The sequence below is a fragment of the Euprymna scolopes genome, chromosome 23 (genome assembly GCF_053919585.1).
Source record: "Euprymna scolopes isolate OS-2025 chromosome 23, ASM5391958v1, whole genome shotgun sequence".
NCBI classification, from domain to species: domain Eukaryota; kingdom Metazoa; phylum Mollusca; class Cephalopoda; order Sepiida; family Sepiolidae; genus Euprymna; species Euprymna scolopes.
In genome coordinates, this window is record NC_136504.1 from 50,440,324 (window position 1) to 50,463,955 (window position 23,632).

General features: G+C 34.5%; 1 protein-coding gene across 6 annotated transcripts in view; it reads right to left on the minus strand.

The window, feature by feature from the left end:
* LOC145245890 (glycine receptor subunit alpha-3-like) overlaps positions 1-23,632 on the minus strand; it is a 477,134-nt gene that overhangs the window by 185,560 nt on the left and 267,942 nt on the right. For all 6 annotated transcript variants that reach the window (XM_080107614.1, XM_080107618.1, XM_080107617.1 and 3 more), the window contains exon 3: positions 3,985-4,049. In XM_080107614.1, the coding sequence (XP_079963740.1) occupies positions 3,985-4,049 (65 nt within the window). The remainder of the gene's footprint in view (positions 1-3,984; positions 4,050-23,632) is intronic.

Genomic DNA, 23,632 nt, shown 5'->3' on the forward strand with positions numbered 1-23,632 from the left:
GATGCCCGACAACTCAACCAATCTCCTTATCTCATTCGCGTAGACATCAACAGATTCACCAGTCCACCTCTTCTCCTTAAACTTCTTAAAGGCCTCGAAAGGCCCCTCTGCAAAAGCTTCGTTCAGTCGACCCTTGATGGCGTCTGCGTCATCCTGTTCTCTCTCGCTGAGCTCCAAATAGAGGGCCAGTGCAACTTTTGAATCCTTGCCACAAGGTCATCTTTTTTAAGCCTCGCCACCACATCACAGTCGCCATTAAAAGGCTTAATCATGTTGCTTAAGCCAGCGTTGGCCATCGCCGAAATAGCTTGAAGAATAAAGCAGTCTCAGAACAGGAGGACCTCCGTAATGTGGGAGGTCACTTCTTACACACAAAAAAGGATTATAATTTCAGTCTATGTACTGCCGAAGCGTGTACTCTCCTGCCCGATCTGGAATTGCCCAGCACCGAGAAATGAAGCTCATTTTGTAGTTTACAGCTTCACGAGCACACGAGATTATGCGAGAACGCACGTAATAAAATGCTGGCCGCCATCTTTGTTTTTCCTTTTCTCGGCCTGAACTCACTCGCTGAGCACCCACGGTAAGACTTGTTTTTTCTTAGCTTCTAACCACACACTCTTTACAATCTTTAGTACCACTCGACCGAGAATAGAACTTCGGTTTCTGGATTCATTAACGAACATTTTAACGATTATGTCAAAAGGTGCCGATATAAGAATCCTTGCAAACTCAGAATCATGTCTTAATAGGTTAGCGTTTTATCAATTTTATAACCGTGCCAAAGTCGAAATTATTATGGCTGGAAGCGATTTTGTACTTGCTGAAGAAAACAAGTTGAAATTCTTTGTTTTTATTATCGAAAACGACTTTTCGATTCAACAAAATGTTGAAATAAATGTAATTATCCGAAACAACTTAGAAATGAAAATACGTTTTAAAACATTAGAAGCCGTATGAAATAGCTAAACAAAATGATCGTCCGCATTTAATAGCGAACGGTTTTGTATTCTTTATTGATTATTGTTTTCTATGGCTATTAAGATACAATAGAATATAAAAAGACACAATAGAATATAAAAAGACACAATAGATAATAAAATACACAATAGAATAGAAATGCATATGAATTGCGAGTAATGTGGGGGTACGTGTGCGTATTTTGAACACGACTATCTCCAGACATGTCTATAATGATTGCAAACTATGCATTAAAAATGACAGAGAGAAGTATACCTCACAAATATTCGAACTAATTAATGTCTAATAAATAAATAAAGTTAATTGCCCACTGTACACGTGTTGAGGTAAGCCTCGTTGGTTAGAATGTTCAGATTTGAGTTAAAGGTGACTTGTATCTCGGATTCAAATGGTTCGACTGGCTAAACAGTTGCGTATATTATCTTTATATAATATTTTGATTGCAGACCAACGTACTGATTTGATTGGACCAAAGTACTTTAGGTTTTCAACAAGAGATGCTGCATACAAATTTAATACATTTACCCTGATTGCGACTATCTTATGTAGCTTACGAACACCATTTCTTCCATATTCACTTGTGATAATAAAATGCTACATTATATCCGACGAGCAACACCAATAAAATCGCTACATCTACAGAGGAAGGAGTCCATATTTTTCTCCATAATTATTTAGTCCTAACACCGCTTCCAGTTGAGATTGGGACCAATTCTACATTTTCCAACCCTACTGTGATTGCATCGTCCTTAACTCACTAAAAAATACATAGACATAACATAATCTTACAAATTTCCGATCCAAATCTGATCTATAAATAATAAATTCTCCCCTGGCAAAGACCTCACACTGCGATTGGCTGCGACCTACCTATTCTCTTATTACGGAATGGAGATATTCCATATGAACGAACGTTTACCCCACATTAAAACATGGCGTCACTACGCGACATTCTTTACCCGGCCGATGCTTCTTATTCAAAAACCACATGTGCCGTTGTTAAATATATTTGAAAAATACATACATTACTAAATTGCCACTTCTCTGGATAACTAAGTACATTATATATATATATATATATATATATATATATATATATATATATATATATATATATATATACATATATATACATATATATATATATATATATATATATATATAAAAGTATATTTACGTTTCTATTTTTCTTTTTTTGTTTTATTATTTGATAATATAAGAAGTTTTTTGGGGGGGAGTTGTGATAGCACAAGGAGTGTTAAAACTAAATTATTTTTGCTGATTAAAATACTTTCTTATTATTTGCTAATCCAATAAGTGTTTGCTCTTTTTGGGTTTGCATAACTCCGTGACTCCGTTCTCTTCGGTTGTGTTACATAATCAACCGTAACCACTTCCGGTAGCTTTTTATTTCGAGCACTGATCTTGGACATTACAATGTTACCTACGTAATTGTTTACAATTCAACGACAAAATGATTACGGCTGTCGTAAAGACATCGTAAACAGCACAATTTTCCTTAATTTATTATTTCACAGCTTATCGTTTTTTGTTAATTTTGGGATATTTTCAATACTGAGACATGTCAATTCATTAAATGCGGCTGGTTACACGTGATCATCAGTATTTCAGCATTACTTTTTTTCTAAAACTAAATGTGCGAAAATAAATATATTTATTTGGTTAAAAAAAATAAAAACAGTTTCGCTACTAATTTTTATCTTCCATAGCAAATGTCAGCGATTTCCCACTTACCTTGTTGGTTTATTCTTTTTAAAGTCTCCTTTATATTTTTTCAAAATGAATTATTATAGATAATACACTATACTTTTATACAGAAAGTATTATCTACGATATATATGTCTATACTACAATTAAACCCTCATGTTTCCACCACTGTAAACCTCAGGTATCCACAAGTATTGGCAACATAAACCTAAGAAACATACATTTTGCCCTTTTGGGGGGGTATTTGTATTCTTCTTAGACAAACTGAGTCACAGCAACGCGTGGCCAGGTACAGCTAATATATACATATAGTTATTTACATGAATTGTTATATATATTATTTAATGTGGAAATTTGTATGTTATTCGACGTATGCTTTTAGAGAAGTATTTTCAGGATTATAGAGGATGTAAGAAACATAAAAATGATGCTTTTATATTATTATGTTTTACTTCGATATTTCGAGCAATCATCTGCTCTTTTTCAAAAAGCAACACAATCGTCTTCATGTTTGATACATGGCCTATATCCTTGAATATATATATATTTCTGTAGAAATAAATTTTATTTCCTTATAATATATACCAATCCTTATTTAAGGCGCTCAATGTAATTACAGAGCAATATAGTGAATAAATGACAAAAGTATAAATCAAAATTCATGATGTTTACCATCTTATAATTTATTCCTTTAATTCAGTTGGCATTTACAATTTTTTGCAGTACCTGTTTCGTAGCGCAAAATCAATCACTTAATTATTATATCAATTAGTTATAATGAGTTAAGGACAAAATATTTATTCATCTATTCTATTGATTGATTTATTTATTTCTGTTTTGTTTAATTATTTATTTATTTTTCTTTGATTTTTTTATGTTTTATTTTATTTTATTTATTTATTTTTGTTTTATTGATGTTTATTTTATTTATTTATTTATTTTTATTAATTAAGTAATTTATTTTTATTCATTAATTCATTTATAAATTTTTATTTATTTATTAATTTATTCATATATTTTTATTTATTTACTAATTAATTTATTTATTTTTATGTTTATTTATATATTTATTTTATTAATTTATTAATTAATTAATTTTTCTTTATTTATTATTATTATTATTATTATTATTATTATTATTATTAATAATAATAATAATAATAATAATAATAATAATAATAATAATAATAATAATAATAATAATAATAATAATAATAATAATAATAATAATAGAGTGAAGTTGTAATGTTTATAGAAAAATGTCCATTAGCTTACCGTTTTCGAATTCCGGAGGAATATGACTGTCATGAGCTGCAATCAGTTTAGCAATAACTTGCTTCCTGAAATAATAAAAAAAGTATAAATATAATTAGATACAGCATATATATATGATGACCCCCATTCAATAGAGACTTGAACGATAAAATTGTCACCCGTAAGAAAACAACACTAGGGCTTTATTTTTAAACTTTTATGAAAATAATCAATTTAGGTAACTATTTAATTTAGCTATTCAATTTAGCTGTCTTTAGCCTCAATCACCGACTAGGTACAGATTCGGAACTTTTGCACAAGCGCCGGCTGGAGCTCGGCAAATGGCGGCAATCAGGCTGGCTTTGGTGTTGTTGGAGGTCATGTTGGCGATGTTCTCCACGTATGACCAAACGAAGTAGTCCAAGTAGGGGGAGGAGGGAGGCCATTGTTAGAGGAGTACAAAGTCTGAGCACTCCTTCTGAAGCCAAGCCCATGGTTTGCCAGCAGCCATCTGATTGCATCAGGGGATCACTACACTCTTCAGCACATCGAGGTACACTGTTGATTTTAATTTCAAACTGACTTCGAAGATATGACTGGCATGATGTGGCACTCATTTGAAACCACACCAAAGACCATAACCGTGCCCGGAACCTTTGTTTTCTTCACCCTAGGCATCTCGCTGTTATTCATGGCAATCCAGAGATGGTTCTTATTTTTATGCGTCTCGCCCTGGCAGAAATTCCTTTTGTTTGAAAAGAAGCAGAGCATGTTTGGCTTCTTGGGATGCTTCAGTTTGTTGAGCAACCTGATCGACTTGATTAGCCTGAGGCTCTTTGTTTTCTCAGTCAAGATCTGGCTTGTCTGGCGCTAATAGGGCCTACACTTCAAATCCTCCCTCACACATGCATTCACAATTGTGTGCAAGACCCTTAAATCTCTGGCAATCTGTCAAATAGACAACTGGAAGTTTCATCAATGATTGCCTGAACCATTTCCGATGTCCTCGGTCTTGGGCTTCTGCTTCACCACCTCCAAAGGATCGTCCGATGAGTTGAACGGTACCCGAAAGCGTTGAACCGTCCGGATTTTCATTTTGAGGGTGCTGGCTATGGTCATGTTGATAAATACTGAAAATTTCATTAAAATTGGTTAATTTCCTGATTTTTTATGATTTTTTTAAGTAATGGGGGGGGGTCAAAATGTTTATACATTTGGAGTATCGGAATTTATTTTGCCCGTACCTATGTATAGGATTGTTTATTTATTTATTTTTTTATAAATGATTATGTGATGTTTTTTTTTCCACTCCCTGAGTGCTTTAAAGGAAGAAGTTGTCTGCCATTGGTTTATATTGTAGTCGCCTCAACATTTTGGGACGTATTATTTATAATTAATTTAATATTTAAATATAATTTTATGCACGTAGAAAATATTTAAATACATATTTAAATAATCAGTTATATATACACACACACACACACACACACACACACACACACACACACATATATATATATATATATATATATATATATATATATTAGCAAACTTTGCCAGCATTGCCCGTTTGTAACATTCGCTTATATATGATATTTGGATTAATGCAGATTTTCTTCTTATTAAATTATATTGGGCCCAATATGGCAATGATTTAAAAGTTTAAAAAAAATGATTCGTTCGTCACTACGAAGAATCGAAACCAAAATGTTTAGCTTACGGTTTACATTTTCTTTGATGCCAATTTTTGAGTTATGAAGACATGTTTGATGCATGAGTAAAAATTAAAACGTGGACGAATAGCTATTACGTTACGCATGCATATTCGTAGTGCCGACCATCACCTAGCCAATTCCATTTTTTTAAAATTTTACCACTTTTGCACCGATTTTCCCCGGCTAAAAGCCAAATATAAAATTTTGCATGGGTTCGAAAACCCTATATATTAAAGTTTCATGTCTATAGACCAAAAGCTGACAGAGGAGTTTAGTAGGAAATTGTTTTTAACAATATATACGTATACATAAATATATACAGAAAGAGGTTTGTGTTAACTACAACCCCATCAGTTTGCCCTGTATTTAAGAATTCAGGTGATAAGTCATCTCCCTCTCAGTACAGACCAATAAGTCTCCTGTGTGTTATGAGTAAGTTGCTGGAATCCATATTAAATAGAGAAATAATCAACCACCTCAGCAGAAACAACATTCTTAGTGACACACAATATGGTTTCCGCTCTGCAAGATCTACCGCAGATGTGCTGACAATTATATCTCACAGGATTAGTGAATCTCTTGACAAAGGCTTCCTTTCTAGGGCAATTGCTCTTGACATATCAAAGGCCTTCGACAAGGTATGGCATAAGGGTCTACTTCACAAGATTTCCAGCTACGGTATCACTGGAAATGTTTTCTCAATCATTAAATCATTTCTCTCCGATAGGCTCATAAGGGTAGTCATCGATGGACAAAAATCAGGCCTGCAGTATTAATGCTGGAATCCTTCAGGGGTCAATCCTGGGCCCAACTCTCTTCCTGATCTACATCAATGATCTTCCAAAACACATACTTAAATCATTCGTTGACATCTATGCTGATGACACGACCATCTACGGCAACACATCAAAGGCTGTAAATGAAAAAGTTCTCTCTGATTCTCTCTCCTCTGATCTCGAGCGCATGGTTCAGTGGGGGAAGACGTGGCTGGTTACCTTTAATGCATCTAAGACCAAACTCCTATCCTTATATCATCAACGCTCTGATCCCCATCTGGCATCAATTGTGATGGATGGCTCTCGTCTAAGGGAGGCCTCGTGTTTTGAAAAGCTTCTGGGTTTGACCTTTACTCCTGATCTGAAATGGAACACGTACATCAAGTCTGTTGCCAAGGTCGCTGGAAAGATGGTGGGATTCTTCTACCGCTCCACAAGATATCTCACTACTGATGCAATTCTCTATCTATATAAAAGCCAAGTACGTCCAAGGATGGAATACTGTTGTCATATCTGGGCAGGAGCTGCTAAAAACAGCCTATCCTGCCTTGACAGAGTACAAAATGGACTTCGTGGCTTTGTGGGGGATGCCCTTTTCTCTACCCTGCAACCTCTCTCCCACAGAAGAGACGTTGCGAGCCTATCCTTGTTTTATCGTTATTTCCATGGCAGGTGCTCGTCTGAACTCCAATTTCTGGTCTCCCCTCGGCAATCTTTCACGAAAAACACCCGTCTAGCCGAATCCACTGTGAAAAATCCCCCCACGCTTTATCTGTGCCTAAATCAAAACGTGGATTCCATGAACAAAGCGTCTTTCTTAGAACTGCACGCCCGTGGAACTCTGTTCCGTCTGCATGCTTCCCACCGGACTACAACTTGGATGTCTTCAAGTCCAACGTTAACAAATTCCTAATGAACCGCCCCTTTAAGTAAACATTTCATCAAATCTCCACACTAATGTAATGTACTTGCAATAACCCTTATCCCTGAGTGGCTTCCGGGCCTTGATAAGTGGTGACCACTGTGTATAAAAAACAAAAAAAAACCTTTTTTCGCCAATATTACGCAAGTATAAATCATGTAGAATATCTGCATGAATATAATTACAAGTAATTGTTAACTAAAGATGATCATCTCTTAAGACAACCGGAAAAACTAATATGAAATTAAAATGAATGTTTAAAAGAATATGCACATTAGTTAGATCTTTTCAGATGAATGCAATTCTAGGACCTATATAAAAAGAAGTTGTATTTTCTTTTTAAATAAATAGAAAAAGATTCGCCTTTTTCTTTTTTCTGTTATCAAAGTGTAGTATATGTTCTGACAGATACTGCTATCAAATAATATGTGGGGGCAACCCCACATATCAGACCATTGCTCTTGAGCAATCAGTGTTAGTCAATATAGGGGGAAACCCTTAATACCAATTGTCACTAGACAGTTCCTTCTCGGGGGAGCTGGTCCCCTCCCCTCACTCTCCAAATTAAAAAAAACGCCTTGTGCCTAATTTGCTCAGTGGGGAAGCAAATAAATAACTAAATAAATAAAAAAAAAGTTTACATTTTTTGTTTTTCTTGGCCTTCAGGCCGAGATAAAATATTTTTAAGTAATTGGGCTCTAAGTAGGACGTCCCGCAGTACTAAAAGGTGAATGCGGTATAATGGTGAAAGAAGATACTAGCTTAGAGAAACTTTTGTTCAGTTCTGGATTGACAAGGATGATTGACAAGGATGACCAACGACCCCCCAACCCGACCTTTTGAGTTGGCCTTGTGCCCAAGTTTTTCTCCAGTTTGAACTTGCGTTGTAATTTTAGCCCGAATAAAAGATTCAAAATCTCAAAGTGTAGTATCTGTTTCGATGTTACTCTTAAGGTGATTTGTCTCGGTCAGTGGAGGGGACCTATACTGAGACAATTATTATTTTTGGTCTCAACCAGAATGCTCCTTTTACCTTTTTTTTTCGGGAGCTCGTTTAACCACATATTAAAAACGACCTTGTGTCACATTTTGCTTTTGTGGGGAAGCAAATAAATACTAATAGAAAAAAAGTTTTTATATGAATATTAATACAATTTTTTTTTTTATAGGATTGTAGTCGGTAATCTATATCCATGATCTCGCAGAAACTATTATTCAGAAGATTATTATGTATGGTGATGATTCCACTGTTTATTCTCGTGTTATTTCTCGCTCAGTGGCTTCGTGCTTTGTCTGGGCCGATTCACATAAGTAACAGTATTTCACAAGCTACCGATATTTCTTGTTTCCAAAGTGCATTGTATTCGAGAAGAATGTTCCGTATGCCTACTTACTCATATGAATGTTATATTTGCACTACCTCTTTGAAGAAACGTACACACACGTGCGTGTTTATTTTTTTTAGATATAAGATTATGTGAGAGTGATATAATGCTTTGACATCTGTTATGAAAAGCGATTTATTTACAATATGCTATGATGAAAGGCGAGAAGGTCTCCTAGAATAACTCAGGCGTAAAAGCTAGGGGCGAGTCGAACGAGCACGAGATGTCTACTGGCTTTGGTGAGCGCTCACTTTCTTTCTCCGTTTTGTGTATATACCCTTCCTCTTCACTCCCAAAAGTCGGTAACTTATGATTGGGGGGGGGCAAATACATGCATATAAATCTGTGAGTGTGTGTGATAACGTGAAAAAAGTTATTTTCTCAAAGCAAATTGAAGCTAAATATTCAAACGTTAAAATCTTTATCTCAATTCAAATTTGTATTAAACCATTTCCGGTGTGCAGACGTGTTTTTTTTTATGAACGTTCGAATCTCAATTAGCATCGCTCTATTACGTTTTTTCCCCCTTCTTTTATATTTGTGTATTATCTATATATTGATACGATAACGTGCGCGTTATTTTCTTTGTCACGCTTACATCCGAGTCGTTTAATTGTTATGAACTTCCATTTTTGTAATAAATAATTTTACCAAGAATTCTTCATGAGTTTTGGTTTCGGTTTCGATTATATCTGATGGCACTCCAGTAATCTATATTTTTTTCTTGTATAAATAATTTAATCAAGAATTCTTCATAAGTTTTTAGTTTATGTTATAGCTGAAGGAACTAAAGGTGTACACCTAAACTGCGCCAATTATCGCAGATTAGTGAAATATCAATATTTCACTAAATATACGTAACAAAAAAGATAAAAATTGTGTAATCAAATAACTGCTGTAAGGTTAGTTATTTCCCAAAATTTTATTCAAATTCACAGATATTCACAAAGTTATAACATTTTATTCTTTATCAAAGAATTTCCACTATCCATAGCTTTATTGCAGGTCTCTTAAAATGTTGTGTTAGGGCTAAAACAAATGTCTAATCATGAAAACTTTACTTTTTATTATATTTTTCTGTCAAAGAATAACAAACAAAAGCACGTCCTAGGCGCTAAGCCTCAAATAAATGAATTATTTATCACCATATCCACCATTTTAAAAAAAAATAACTTTGAACAACCTTTTGTCCACCGAAGAAGTCAATTGTTTGATTTGAAAATTGCTCTCCTCCCTCGTAAACACCTCTTTTCAATATTGACCAGAGATGTTCAATGGGGTTAAGATCCGAATAACACGGTGGCCAGCTCATGATGGTTTCTCTAAAGAAGCCCATAGATTCAAGGAATGCTGCAGTCGCCCTAGCAGAATGGGATGGTGCATTGTCATGCATAAAAATCATCTGAAAGCGACGTGACAATGGTAGGTCATCTAGCCATGGTGAAAAATGTTTATCCAAAAAGACCGTGTACGCATCGCTGGTAAGTTTTACACCCTCAAGAACTCGTAATGGTCAAATCAACTCATCACCAATGACTCCCGCCCAAAACATAATGCATCCACCTCCTTCAAGTATAGCACGGGTCTCATCTGTAAATAAGACATGTTGGAAATCCATTTTCATGTAATTCTGTGCCCAAGCCATTCGTTTTTCCTTATGTTGTTTGCTCAATGGAGGCATTGGAAGAGGTTTGATGTTCCTTGCAATCTCATTTAACACATTACATCCGGCCTATCTGGATTTGGAGCGACTCCATCTCTTGCAAAATAATGGAAGCACTGATGATGTTTGGGTTTCAGTTGACTTCTCTACGAATTTTCCGTATTCTTTCTGGATTTAGTGTTGGGGTTGATCACGAATGAAGCCAGAGTCCTTGGATCTCATTCCAGCTTCGTAGCTAAATATTTGATAAACAATTCTTCTGCGAGTCCAACAACAATCTTTTCCTTTTCGATAACCGTTAATCGCCCCTTTTTTAGCATTTTAAAAGACCTGCAATAAACCGATGGACAGTATAAATTACTTAATAATAAATAAAATGTCATAACTTCGTTAATATCGCATGGATTTGAATAAAAGTTTGGGAAATAACTAACCTTGAAACAGTCATTTGATGATACAATTTTCATTTTTTGTGACGTATATTTAGTGAAATATTGGTATTTTACTAATCTGCAATAAAGCAATTTACATATATTTTCATAAAGAAAAATTCATGCTCAATTCTAGAAGTTTTTGCAAAAATAAAATATAAAATAAAAAACAGATAAATCGGTATAGAAATCAGAACAGGGAAAAATAAGAAAATGTTATTGACATAGATTTGCATTCTCTCTTACCCCTTTCATTAGTCAGTTCTGTACTCGTTAACTTTTGTGTGATTGTCTGCACATAATTCTCTTCATCACATACCTATTACATGTCTTACGGCATATCAATCTTTTTCAAGTCATGTAATGCTAAATCTAGAGATCTTCTCCTTCACGTTATTTATACATTCAAATATTAATTCATGGTGCTCATTTCCGTTGTTTTGTATGGGAAAATTGTTTTGTTTTGTTTTTTGTTTTATTTCCAGAATATTATTGAGTTCTGTAATGAACACAATAAACACAATAAAATCAATGTTTGATGCATTTTATGTCATGAAGCCGGTAACTTCACACAGCCTGATCTGGGAGCACCGGATAGCTTTTATGTGACCGGTCAAATTTAAATAGTGGAGTCATTCTACCGCTCCAGTAGATATTTCACTGCCGATACAATTCTCTACCTGTGTAAGAGACAAGCACGTCCTAGGATGAAGTACTGTTGCCACATTTGTGCAGAAACTGCTAGAAATACCTTATCCTGTCTTGGCATAGTTCAAAATAGACTTCGTAGCCTAGTAAGGAGTCTCCTTTCCTCTTCCCTGCAACCCCTTTCCTACAGAAAAGACGTTGCGAACTTTTTTCTGCTCTACCGTTTTTTTTTTCATGGCAAGTACTCGTCTGAGCTCAACTCTATGGTCCCTTCTTGCCAAAATTTCCCGAAAAACACCCGTCTCGTTGAAAACACTATCAATAATTTCCTCCACTCTTTATCAGTGCCTAAACCTTAACATGGATTCCATGAACAAATCACGACTTTGAAAGTCTCTTCTGTTTTAGTGCTTTCCAGCTGAGCAATATGGTCGTCTTCGCGAAATACGTAAACAAGTTCTTTAAGTAATTCAATTTACCAAATTTCCACTACTAACGATTACTACGATATTGTCCCATTGACTACTGTACATTCATTAACTCTTATCCTCGAGTGGGCTCCGGTCTTGATAAGTGGTGACTTCTTTGTAAAAAAAAATACACATTACTCTTTATTGTATAGTAGAGGATGCCTATTTTTGTCTTCCTGAAAGGACTCGCCGGGAAATGTAACACTATTATAATATTATATGAATATTTTATTAACATATAAAACACTGGCGAAGCATAATGTTTTCCTACCGTTTGGACAGAGTGTAGTCACTAGTGTAATATATTAAATTATTTAATGTTTTAATTGTTTATGTTTACGTATATAGAGGTTTTACATAGACACCGTTTTATTAATATTGATTTGCATATCGTATTTGTGAACATTGTGTAAATTATGGTTCAGACATTAAAGAATGTAAAGAGACCGCATTCCTGGCTGTGAATATTTGTCGACTCGTTGTATAAACATTGCGATTTTGTTTCGTTTGTGGGGATTAACAACATATGCGTTTCAGAACGGTTAGACGTTGCCACGGTGTTGGAGAGAATTTGGTCACAATGTCAGTTCGTTAACGTTGCCAAAAATCTTAATCCTTGTGGGAGGGATTAAACTGCAAATAGCTGGGGGGGTTATGCTGAACACATCGGGAAAGAACACCCTTTGATCACTGAAAGGTCTATTCACGGGTCTGCGGTTGGCGACGCACTTCACCTTGCTTACGGCCACTAGGTTTGTCATGTCTTATATTGTAGCAGAATGCCAACCTTCTTTCAGCACCTTTAAAGCAATATGCGCAGTCACTGTTAAATAGTATTCCGGGCAACACTGGAATTATTGCTAGTTGTGCACACACGCATATGGAGCTGGCTGCACACACTCAAATATTGTTGACAAATCTTCAAACCAACAAATGTCATCAAAAGTCATAACAATTGCAAGAAGAGTGCATAAGCTTTGAAATGAACATTCTTTAATTAACAAGTTTTGAAAACAGACATATTGAAATTTGGCCTTGAATGAATTTTATAAGGTCCAGTGTAATGCGATATGTAAAAACGAAATTCCTATCTAAATTTTTTGTAAATAAAAACAAATGCCAACCAAGGAAAAAGTCAATTAGAGAGAAAGGGCACCGAGACGACCAGTTGTCATTTTGTGTCACCCATCGCACTCCACCACGTCCCATCTCTTTCTCTCTCTCTCTAACTCTCTCTCTCTCTTTCTTTCTCTCTCCATAGCACATTGAGAAAGAATTGAATAGAAAATACACTGTCATTATTTTTTATGAACTTAAGTCAAGTGTTTCTTTGTGAAACAATTAATTTAATTATATTCGTCAAGAACTTGAAACTCTATTTAACAGATTAAATAGACGACACGGTTAAAAACTAAAGAACTACAGCATAATGTAACATCAACTCTTGGCCCTTTGATGGAAGAAACAAAATGCTGAACGACTCGCTCGTTTCATCAGATTCTTTTTTAATTCTCTCTTGATCGGTTACGTAATTCTGGCAATTGTTTTTAACACATGCCTCAAGTCTGCATAGGCAAAAATACGAACGATAAATCTATATAAAATTGCTCTGTATTTTTCTGTCTGCGTCTGTCTGTCCCACTTTTTTCTCGGAAACTACTGGGCCTATCTAGCTTAAATTTTGTATGAACCGTAGTCATGATACGGTACAGTTAACTAAGTATTATGCTCGATGCACGATTAGGAATTAATAGGGATTTATAAGGATTAGCCATAGCAATGACACATTTACACAAGAAGTTTGGCATAAAGCATTAATTTTAAGGAAACGGCTTATTGTAACAGCAGCAGCAAAAGCCGCATAATACATATGCAAATGAGCGAGCTAGTGCGCGAAGTGACGTCACAGCGAAGGAAGAGAAGGGAAAGAAATGCACCAGGTGGCGATAATCGGGGAGAAAAAAAGCCTGGCGTGCCGGCATTAGATGGAAGCGTGCTTCAGTGGGAAACTTGAAGGGACGGCAGAGTTTTATTAATCTTATGACAGATGGAATGAACTGTAAAAGCCAAAATGCAAGCGTTGTCTTGGAAAATAACAGTAATAAATGTCCTTTGTTAAAACTGGAAAAAACAAAAGCGGAGTCGAATTTCTTCCTTTTGTTTGTTTCTTTACGACTGTTTCAGATACAACGTGTGGAGTCTGAGTGTTAAAATGTAACGACGCTGTTGAAGACGATTACCGACAACGTAACACTATAACTTTGGCCCATTTTTAACGGGAAAAAGTCTTGTCATGTCCTTGGTCGCTTTTATCGGGAGTAATAGGCTGTTAAATTACATCGTTTCGAATTAGCTTATTTCGAAAACATATGACAAGCTATTACCCCAGATGACTCAAGAGACAATGCCTATAAATTTATTCCTAAACAAACACACTAAATAAATATAAACACTAATAAGAAGCTTGTGAATAAAATAAATTGATTGTTTTTACGAACAAGGAATTCGTGTTATGGAGGAACACACAACTGACTTGAGTCAAAGATTTGTACGCTATCCTCTTTTCCCTGAAGCTTCGTTTAATGAACAGTGTTCAAGAGTCGATCGATTTCTACTCCAGGCCCTGCACGGCCACATCGATAAAACCTGGGTACACCAAACAGACAATGAAATGTATAGTTTTAACATGAAATACTACACATTTATGTGTGTATAGAATATGATAGAGCAAAGAGATATAATTGTTTCATTATCGATGGAAATCAAATAAGTAGGCTAATTGTCATTGATTGTGAGCAATACACAGAAGTACATTCAAAAATAAAAATTTTTAGATAGCGATTTATTTAAACTATTATAAGTGACTAAATTATAATTTTCAATCGCCATGGTTAAAACTAAGGAACACAGCGAAGACGTCAGGAAGCTTGTTGTAGCATGCCATACCAATGGGGAGGGCTATGATAAGATTTCAAAGAAGCTAAACCTTCCCAAATCCACTGTTAGAGCCATAATAAACAAGTTCAAATCGCAAGGCCACGTTATGAGTTTAGAGGGTAGAGGGAGAAAAAGGATTCTTTCCCCAAGAGATGAACGGAAAATTGTTCGACAAGTAAAACAAAACCCAAGGATCTCTGTTGGGGAGATTGTTGATGAACAGAGCACCTCTGGAGTGAATGTATCTCGACATACAGTTGGTAGAGTTTTGAAGAGAGCTGGTTTAAAAGCATGTCGTCCGAGAAAGACTCCCTTATTGAAGCCTATGCACCTGAAAGCAAGGCTAGCCTTTGCAAAACGTCATATTGATAAAGATGTTGCATTCTGGAAACGTGTTCTATGGACTGACGAAACGAAAATAGAGTTATTTGGCCATAATAAAGTGTCTTATATTTACAGAAAATCTGGCGAAGCTTTCCTGCCTAAGAACACCATACCCACAGTGAAGCACGGTGGAGGCAGTTTGATGTTTTGGGGATCCTTTGCTGCCTCTGGACCAGGGCGACTTGTTAAGGTCACAGGTAGCATAAAAAAGGAAGATTATGTTAAAATATTGGATGAAAACCTGAAAGACTCTGCTAAAGAGCTCTCACTTGGTCGTCGTTGGTGGTTCATGCAAGATAATGACCCAAAGCATTCGGCTAAACTGACTAAGAAATGGCTTGAGGACAATCATATTAATGTTTTGGAGTGGCCATCACAAAGCCCAGACCTTAATCCAATTGAAAATTTATGGAGAACATTAAAATTGAGGGTAATGCAAAGGAAGCGTAAGAATCTTATTCAATTGGAGGATTATTGTCAGAAAGAGTGGGCTAAAATTACTACTGAAGAGTGCAACAACTTGGTTGTAAACTATGAAAAGCGACTGAGGAAGGTAATCAAGGCCAAAGGCTATACAACTGATTATTAAATAAATCGTGCCAATAATTTTGAACAAGGGTTTTTTGCAATTATGTTTGTTGTTCCTTTGTTATTTATTTTTTCTAAAATCCGATTGCTGCATCGGAAAGGCCAGTTAAAAATACATAATATACTTTGTTATTTTCTTTAATTTAATCCCTTTTTTAGAATTTATTAGACAAAATTTAACTTTTATTTTACCGTGCCAATAAATATGATCATCACTGTGTGTATATATATATATATATATATATATATATATATATATATATATATATATATATATGCAACTATAAAAGTGAACGTGTGTGTGTGTGTGTGTACATTTCCCAACGCAATAATTCTACTAATTTTTAATCTACAGGCTCGAAATTTGATATACAGGCTACTGAGATTTGGGAAAATAATTGGGATCGGTTTTCGGCCTGAACTTTGGCGATTAAGGGGTCAAAATTCAACGATTTGACCTTTGAGAACTCTACCAAACTCCTCCGACAATTTTGGGTCTAATCACTTGAAATTTTAGATATAGATTCATTGGACATGAATCTAACTTAATAACTTGATTAGAGCCCAAAGCATTAAATGTTAAGGGGTCAAAGTTTTAAAAAAAATTACCTCTGCAGTCTCTTCCAAATTACTCAGACAATTTCTGATCTAATCATTTGAAATTTTACATAAAGGGTATTCAGAGATAGGGCATGCTTTTTCCTCGGTTTGGATCGAAAATTTTTAGTTACCAATATATAAATGTATGTATGTATGTTTTCATGTCTATCTAAAACTTTTGACAGAGGTGACGGACTTTACCAAGATCAGTAGCGTTTTAAAGGTCGACCTATCATACGAGAAATATTGAAAAATTGGCTTCAACATTAATATCTTCACCTTCAACTAGGCACTTTTCTATTGGGTGGGGGGGCGCTTTTTTCGACGATATTTTTTAAAGTTATCCTCTCCTTTAGATTGTCTAGCCTTAATTAAAAAAAAATGTCACTTCCGGTTTGGCGGTGGTCGTTACAGCATAGACGTCAAGTTTTTCCCCCGTTCTTTTCCTCCTTCGCGGTACGGGTTCGAGCCTGCCTTACTAATACTTTTTTGTTTGCTTCTTTTTTTTTGCGCATAAGACACATCCAAAAACCTGGGCAACGCCGGGCTGAAATGCTAGTATATCTATAAAAGCGAAAGTGTGTGTGTGTGTGTGTGTGTGTGTCTGTGTGTCTGTGTGTCTGTTTGTCCGTGTACATTTACCTACGCAATAATTCTGTCAATTCTTCATTCTACAGACTTGAAATTTGACATACAGGGTATTGAGGTTTGGGAAAAACTTTGTAATCCGTTTTCGGCACAAAATTTGCCTGTTAAGGAGTCAAAAGTCAACAATTTGCCCTTTGAGTACTCTACCAAACTCCTCTGACAATTTTCGGTGAAAACAATTTACATTTTAGATACAGGTTCCTTGGACATGGATCTAACTATATAATTTGATTTGAGCCTAAAACAATAAATGTTAAGGGGTTGTAATAGGGGTCAAATTTTAAAACAATTTTACCTCTGCGGTCTCTACCAAATTACTCGGGTAATTTCAGGTCTAAATATTTGAAATTTTACATAAAGGTTATTCAGAGATAGGGCAACTTTTTTTTATCGGTTTGGGTCGAAAATTTGAGCTATAAATATATAAATTTATATATATACGTTTGCATGTATGCCTAAGACTTTCGACAGAGGCAGCGGATTTTCACAAGATCAGTATCGTTTTGAAGCTCGACCCTTCAGACGACAAATACCAAAAAGTTGACTAAAAACATTAATTTCTACACCCTGAACTGGGCACTTTTCTACAGGGAGGGGTCGCTTTCTTTCGCTGATATTTTCGAAAGTCATCCCCTCTTTTCGATTGTTTAGCCTGTATTTAAACCTACGCCACTTACGGTTTGACGGTGGTCTTAACAGCAAAGACGTCGCGTTTTGCCCCGTTATTTTCCCCTTTATGGTACGAGTTCGAGCCTGCCTTCCTACTACCACTTTTTTGTTTTTTGCTCAACGCACACCTCCAAACACCCGAGTAACGCCGGGAACCCATGTTAATATATATATATATATATATATATATATATATATATATATATATATATATATATATACACGCACACATCCATAGACACATATAAGGACAATTATATACATATATACAAATTATAATAGCTGATACTACCGCTACCACCACTACCTCTACTACCATGTATGTATATTTGTGTATATATATATATATATATATATATATATATATATATATATATATATATATATAGGGGTTATACATGTCACTAGGGACCGCTTGTGAATTTCATACTCCCATGAAACTTCCTCCCTTGGGGAAACCAGTTAAACCCGAATAGAGTTCGTGCCGACCAACATATATATGGATAGAGAGAAAGAGAGAGAGAGAAAGAGAGAGAAATAGAAGGAGAGAGACTTTCTCTGTTTCACAAACAAATTTGAAAAGTAAGCAGGCACAATCTTATATAAAACGTATTCAACTTCGGATAACAATAAATCCTTTGTCTGACGTATAGATGCCACAACAAATAAAATCAAGTTTATGTAGTTTTTATAAAGTACTGACCTTCAAATTAACTGTGTCACGATGTAAGTCAAATCGACTGATTATTGTAGAAAGTACATTTATATACTATTTTAGGAGTCTTTACTTTTGAAACAAATCTCGTACTCGAATTATTTCTGTACGAACCCCATCTCCAGACTACTGACTGTTTGAATACCTCAGCAGATTGTTCCAGAGAAAGACATTTGGGTGAATTGAAGAAGTGCGATGTGAAACAGGCGTATTTTCAGACCAGAGAAAAATACTCCTACAAGAAAGCCATTAAAATAGTAAAGAAATGTTGAGATAAACGTATCACCTTAGAATGGAATTATGTTGAGGAATAAAAATCGATTTTTGCCTAAAAGTTATGAGTTGTGATCGGGACTTATTGATGTGTTTTGGGAAGTAAAAAATGTGTACGGTTAAATGTTTACTAACATGTTGCATACGGAATTGAATGATGAGGAAACGAGTTTTACTATGAAAGCTTTTAGGCCAGATGCTCGTGGCCACGTTAGCTGATGCTTATTTCCATCACATATATCAACTGAAATCACGAGAGTTTATATTCTCGGGAGTTTTATAGTTTCTCTCCAATTTCAGAAGTAAACATTTTTACTGTTATTAACTTTTTTCATTCGGTTTTTAACAATTAAAATAAAATTAATACAAACCATCTTTTACCGCTAGTTTCAGAAAAAATATCGGTAAAATATTAACAAAAATTAAATAGTTACACTAAAAAGTAAACAAACATTTTTTTTATTTCTTTAGATTACATTTTACAGAGAAAAAAAACTTTAAAAAATTACTATCGAAAATAAAATTCAATAAAAAATCTGAAAAATTGTCATCGAAAAATATCCTAAAAATCTGCTATCAAAAATTATTCCCAAAATTATTATCGAATAAAAAATATGGACAATTTCCATCGAAAAAACAGCTGAAAAACTACTAATGAAAAAATGACCATTAAATAATAAATCTGAAAAATGGTCATTGAATAATAAACCTTAAGAATAATCATTGAATAAAAAGTCTGAAAAATTACGATTAAATAAAAAATCTGAAAAATTGTCATCAAATAATGAATCTGAAAAAGTATCATTGATTTATAATTGTGATTTACCGAATAAAAGATCTAAAAAATAACTATTGAATAAAAAATCTGAAAAATTACCAGTGAATAATAAATCTGAAAAACTACCATCGAAAAATCTGAAAAATTATTATTGAATATAAAAATCTAAAAAAATTAGTATCGAAAAAAAAAAATTCGCAAAATTACCATTGAATGAAAAATCTAAAAAGTTAGTCGGGAAAAACAAATCTGAAAAATTACCATTGAATAAAAAATCTAAAAGTTAGTATAAAAAAAACAAATCTGAAAAATTATCATTGAATAAAAAATGTTTGAAATTAGTATTAAAAAAAAAACAAATCTCAAAAATAGCCATTAAATAAGAAAAAATCTGAGAAATTACTGACGAGAGAACAAATCTGAAAAATTACCATTAACAATTGAAAAAAAATATTCTGAGAAATTACTAACGAAAAAGCAAACATGAAAGATTACTATCGAATAAAATTTTTTAAGAAATATCATTGAACATGAAATTCCCGATATTTTCTAGACGGTATTCTTTCTAGAAAGGCATCGAGAATTAAGGAAAGGACCACGTGAAGGTTGCTAACATCCTACGTGTTTTTTGTGGAACGAACTGGATTAGAACTTGGAATTCGAAAAATTGCTATCGAATAAAAACTCTGAAAATTTATCATTGAATAAAAAATTTGAAAAATCGCTGTCAAATAAATAATCTGAAAAATTACTATTGAATAAAAATTCTGATAAATTACTTATGAATAACAGAATCATAAAATTTTCTAGCAAAACACCAGCTCAGATAAATTTCATGCTTAATGTAAAAGACCGAGAGAAAGACAATAACACGAAAAAATGTAATTCATGCTAATGTTTGATACACACTAGATAAATCTACAATATCATAATTGCAGTTGATCAAATGTGTGACGAGCATCAAAGAATCTGCAGCATATGTCTTATGACGTTTCGGTAAAATGCGTACTTCTTCAGATATGGAAAAGCCAATGGACGTTTCCGATTCTTACTGAAAAATTATAAAATGGAAAAATTACTGAGTAATTAATAAAAACAAATATATAAAGATAACTAATAATAAAAAATAAAGATTAATAAATAATTTTTTTAAAAATTAAAATAAAAAAAGACTAATTAAATAAAATAATAAATATTATTAAAACAGGAGATGATATATAAAAAATTAATAGAGGTTCTAAGCTGCCGGAGGATTTTTTATTCTGGTAATTTATCTCTTTAGATGACTTGCTTTTGAAGTTCCTTTACTCTGCCCGTAAGGTAATAACATACAGCAATTTAAACGTAATGTGAACACACATGTTTCTGCTTAACTCCCCAGCTCGGTTCTTCTTTCTTTGGATCGAATGGAAGTAAAAGAAAAAATGGCGTCGTTCTTTTGTTATTTTTGTTCATATACGGAGGTAGAAAACAAGATACGTAAAAAAAATGTTATTTATGCAGAATACGAACCGTGTTGAAGTAAAAATGTTATTATTTAGAAATCTTTATTTAACGTGGCAAGGAGAAGGCGTTTTATAACTATTATGTACTTTCACCTAAGAATTTAAGATATCATAAAAATTGAAAAGATACCGTAAAAATTAGATTCGACGTGTAAGTTCTACCTAAAATATAGAACGGCGCGATTCCTGCATGAGTACCAAAACACAATCAACGGTTTGAACATTTGAATCTGCCTCCTAAACATTTAACAGATTTCATTCATATGTCCGCCTCGAAGCAAAATATACGCGGTTGTTCTGTGTAACATAAACAATACTGCTGACTTCTGCAATTGTGGCTCTTGTATGAATCTCTTTATTTGTTTTGGGTGCTGCTTTGCTAGACAACTGCAAACTGTCTCAGCTTTCATTCGAAGCGATAATTTGGACCCCAAGAGTGCAAGCATACAAACTGATTAGAGGAGTTGCCCTATGCAAACGGTTGGTATCACAGGAGGGACGCTTCCATAAAAACAAAAACAAAAAAAAAATGGTGTCAATATTTATCTACACCGAAACATACTCCGCCTCACGACAGGATTCGTGTTTGCAGTTGAGGTTCGTGTCTATACAACAATGTCGAGATGACATATGTATTAAAGTGTCTATTGTTATGTAAATGAGATTAAACTGCTGCAAAAAGAGAATCACACTTTCTCTGCAAGTTCACACGGACAATAAATATCGGATCATTATCATATCGCATGAACTGGAAGATTTTATTGTTGGCATTGAAATTCCCGATATTTTCTAATCAGAATTCTTTCTAGAAAGACATGAAGAATTAAGAAAAGGACCACGTGAAGGTTGCCAACATCCTAATTTTTTGTGGAACGAACTGGATTAGAACTTGGGACATTCAGGTTGTCAGTCTGGGTCGTTAACCACTAGAACACCGTCATCTAGCATTAAATATAGGATGATAGCGGGGAACGGAATACATAGATAGTTAAGATAGGCGACATGTTTAGTTAATTATAAATTATAGCTAATTAGGATAATGAAAAGTCTTTTTTTCAAGTGCAGTTCAAGCCCTGAACTATGGTATTCTTTAGCGCATACAGGGTGGAACGATAAAGTTGTGGCCCTAAAGATAACAACACTATAGTTTTATTTTAAAACTTTTATTGAAAAAATCAATTAATCAAGTAATTTGTGTAGTAGATCTGACATCTTTTCTATGTAATCACCCTCAGCATCAATCCCTGCCTCGATATGAGTCCGGAACTGAGAGTATGCCTTTTCCACAAGCGCCAGCGGGAGCTCGGCGAATACTCAGCGGATGGCAGCGATCAGGCTGACTTTGGTGTTGTGAGAGGTCATGTTGGTGATGTTCTCGACGTATGACTAAACGAAGTAGTCCAGCGGGTTCAGGTCGGGAGAGGAGGGGTGTCAGTGAGAGAAAGATACAAAGTCATAGGCATCCTTCTGAAGCAAAGTCTGGGTCTCTTGAGACTTGTTGTCCAGCGCCGAGTCCTGCTGCCACGCCCAGTGTCTGCCAGCAGACACATGATGGCACCTGGGAATCACCATACTCTTCAGCACATCTGGTACACTTTGGTGTTGACTTTGAAGATATGAGCTGCCATGATGTGGCCCTCACTTAAAACTATACCAAATACCATAACCGTGATCGGAAACTTTATTTTCATCTGTAATTCGTTGCAATCTAGCGATGCATTTTAAGGGTGCTGGTAATTGTCCTTTTCTAATAACTTAGATCAGGAGAGAACATGAGGTGTATAGCGGCGCATCTCCGATCTCGCTTGTTGAACATTGTGTTACTTTCAGATATAGTGAGTGGCTCCTATCGCTCTTCGGATTTGTACACAACTGGCCAACTAGTATCTGATCTGAAAGAAAAAAATAAAGAATAAAATTTTTTTAAAAATAAATAGATTTTCTATCAAACAGAAATGGAATAGTGTCGTCATTTCTAGAGCGACAATTTTATTGTTCCACCCTGTACTTTTCGGTATTTACAAAGGTCGCTTTAAAAGTATTTTTTTTAAATTGACGTGAACACTAGGATACTGCAATTAAAAGTCAAACATGAACAGGCAAAATTATAGAAGGCGAATCAAATAAGATATAAATTGTTTAAACAATTACATTCAACTCAGCTTAGCTTTGCGGTTTTTGAAAAAAAATGAGAAATGCGCACTTACTTCTGGGGCCACTGTAATATATATATATATATATATATATATATATATATATATATATACATATATATATATATACATATATATATATATATATATATATAAGGCTATTCATAGACTACACTGTTGTGTCAAAACTCTTCATTGAGGCTAGACAAGCAAGTACCTCAAACCGGGATCGAAACTAAACCATCTAAACCCCCAATCCGTGCTTTTATTCTTAACATACATCCTACACATGTGAGCGTAAGCGAATTGCCTTCTTGTTTTTTAGCACGGATCTACGCATTATATAGCTATTAGCAATCAACGATTTCCATTATCAGAAAAATCAACTGAAGAAGAAGGAATTATATAT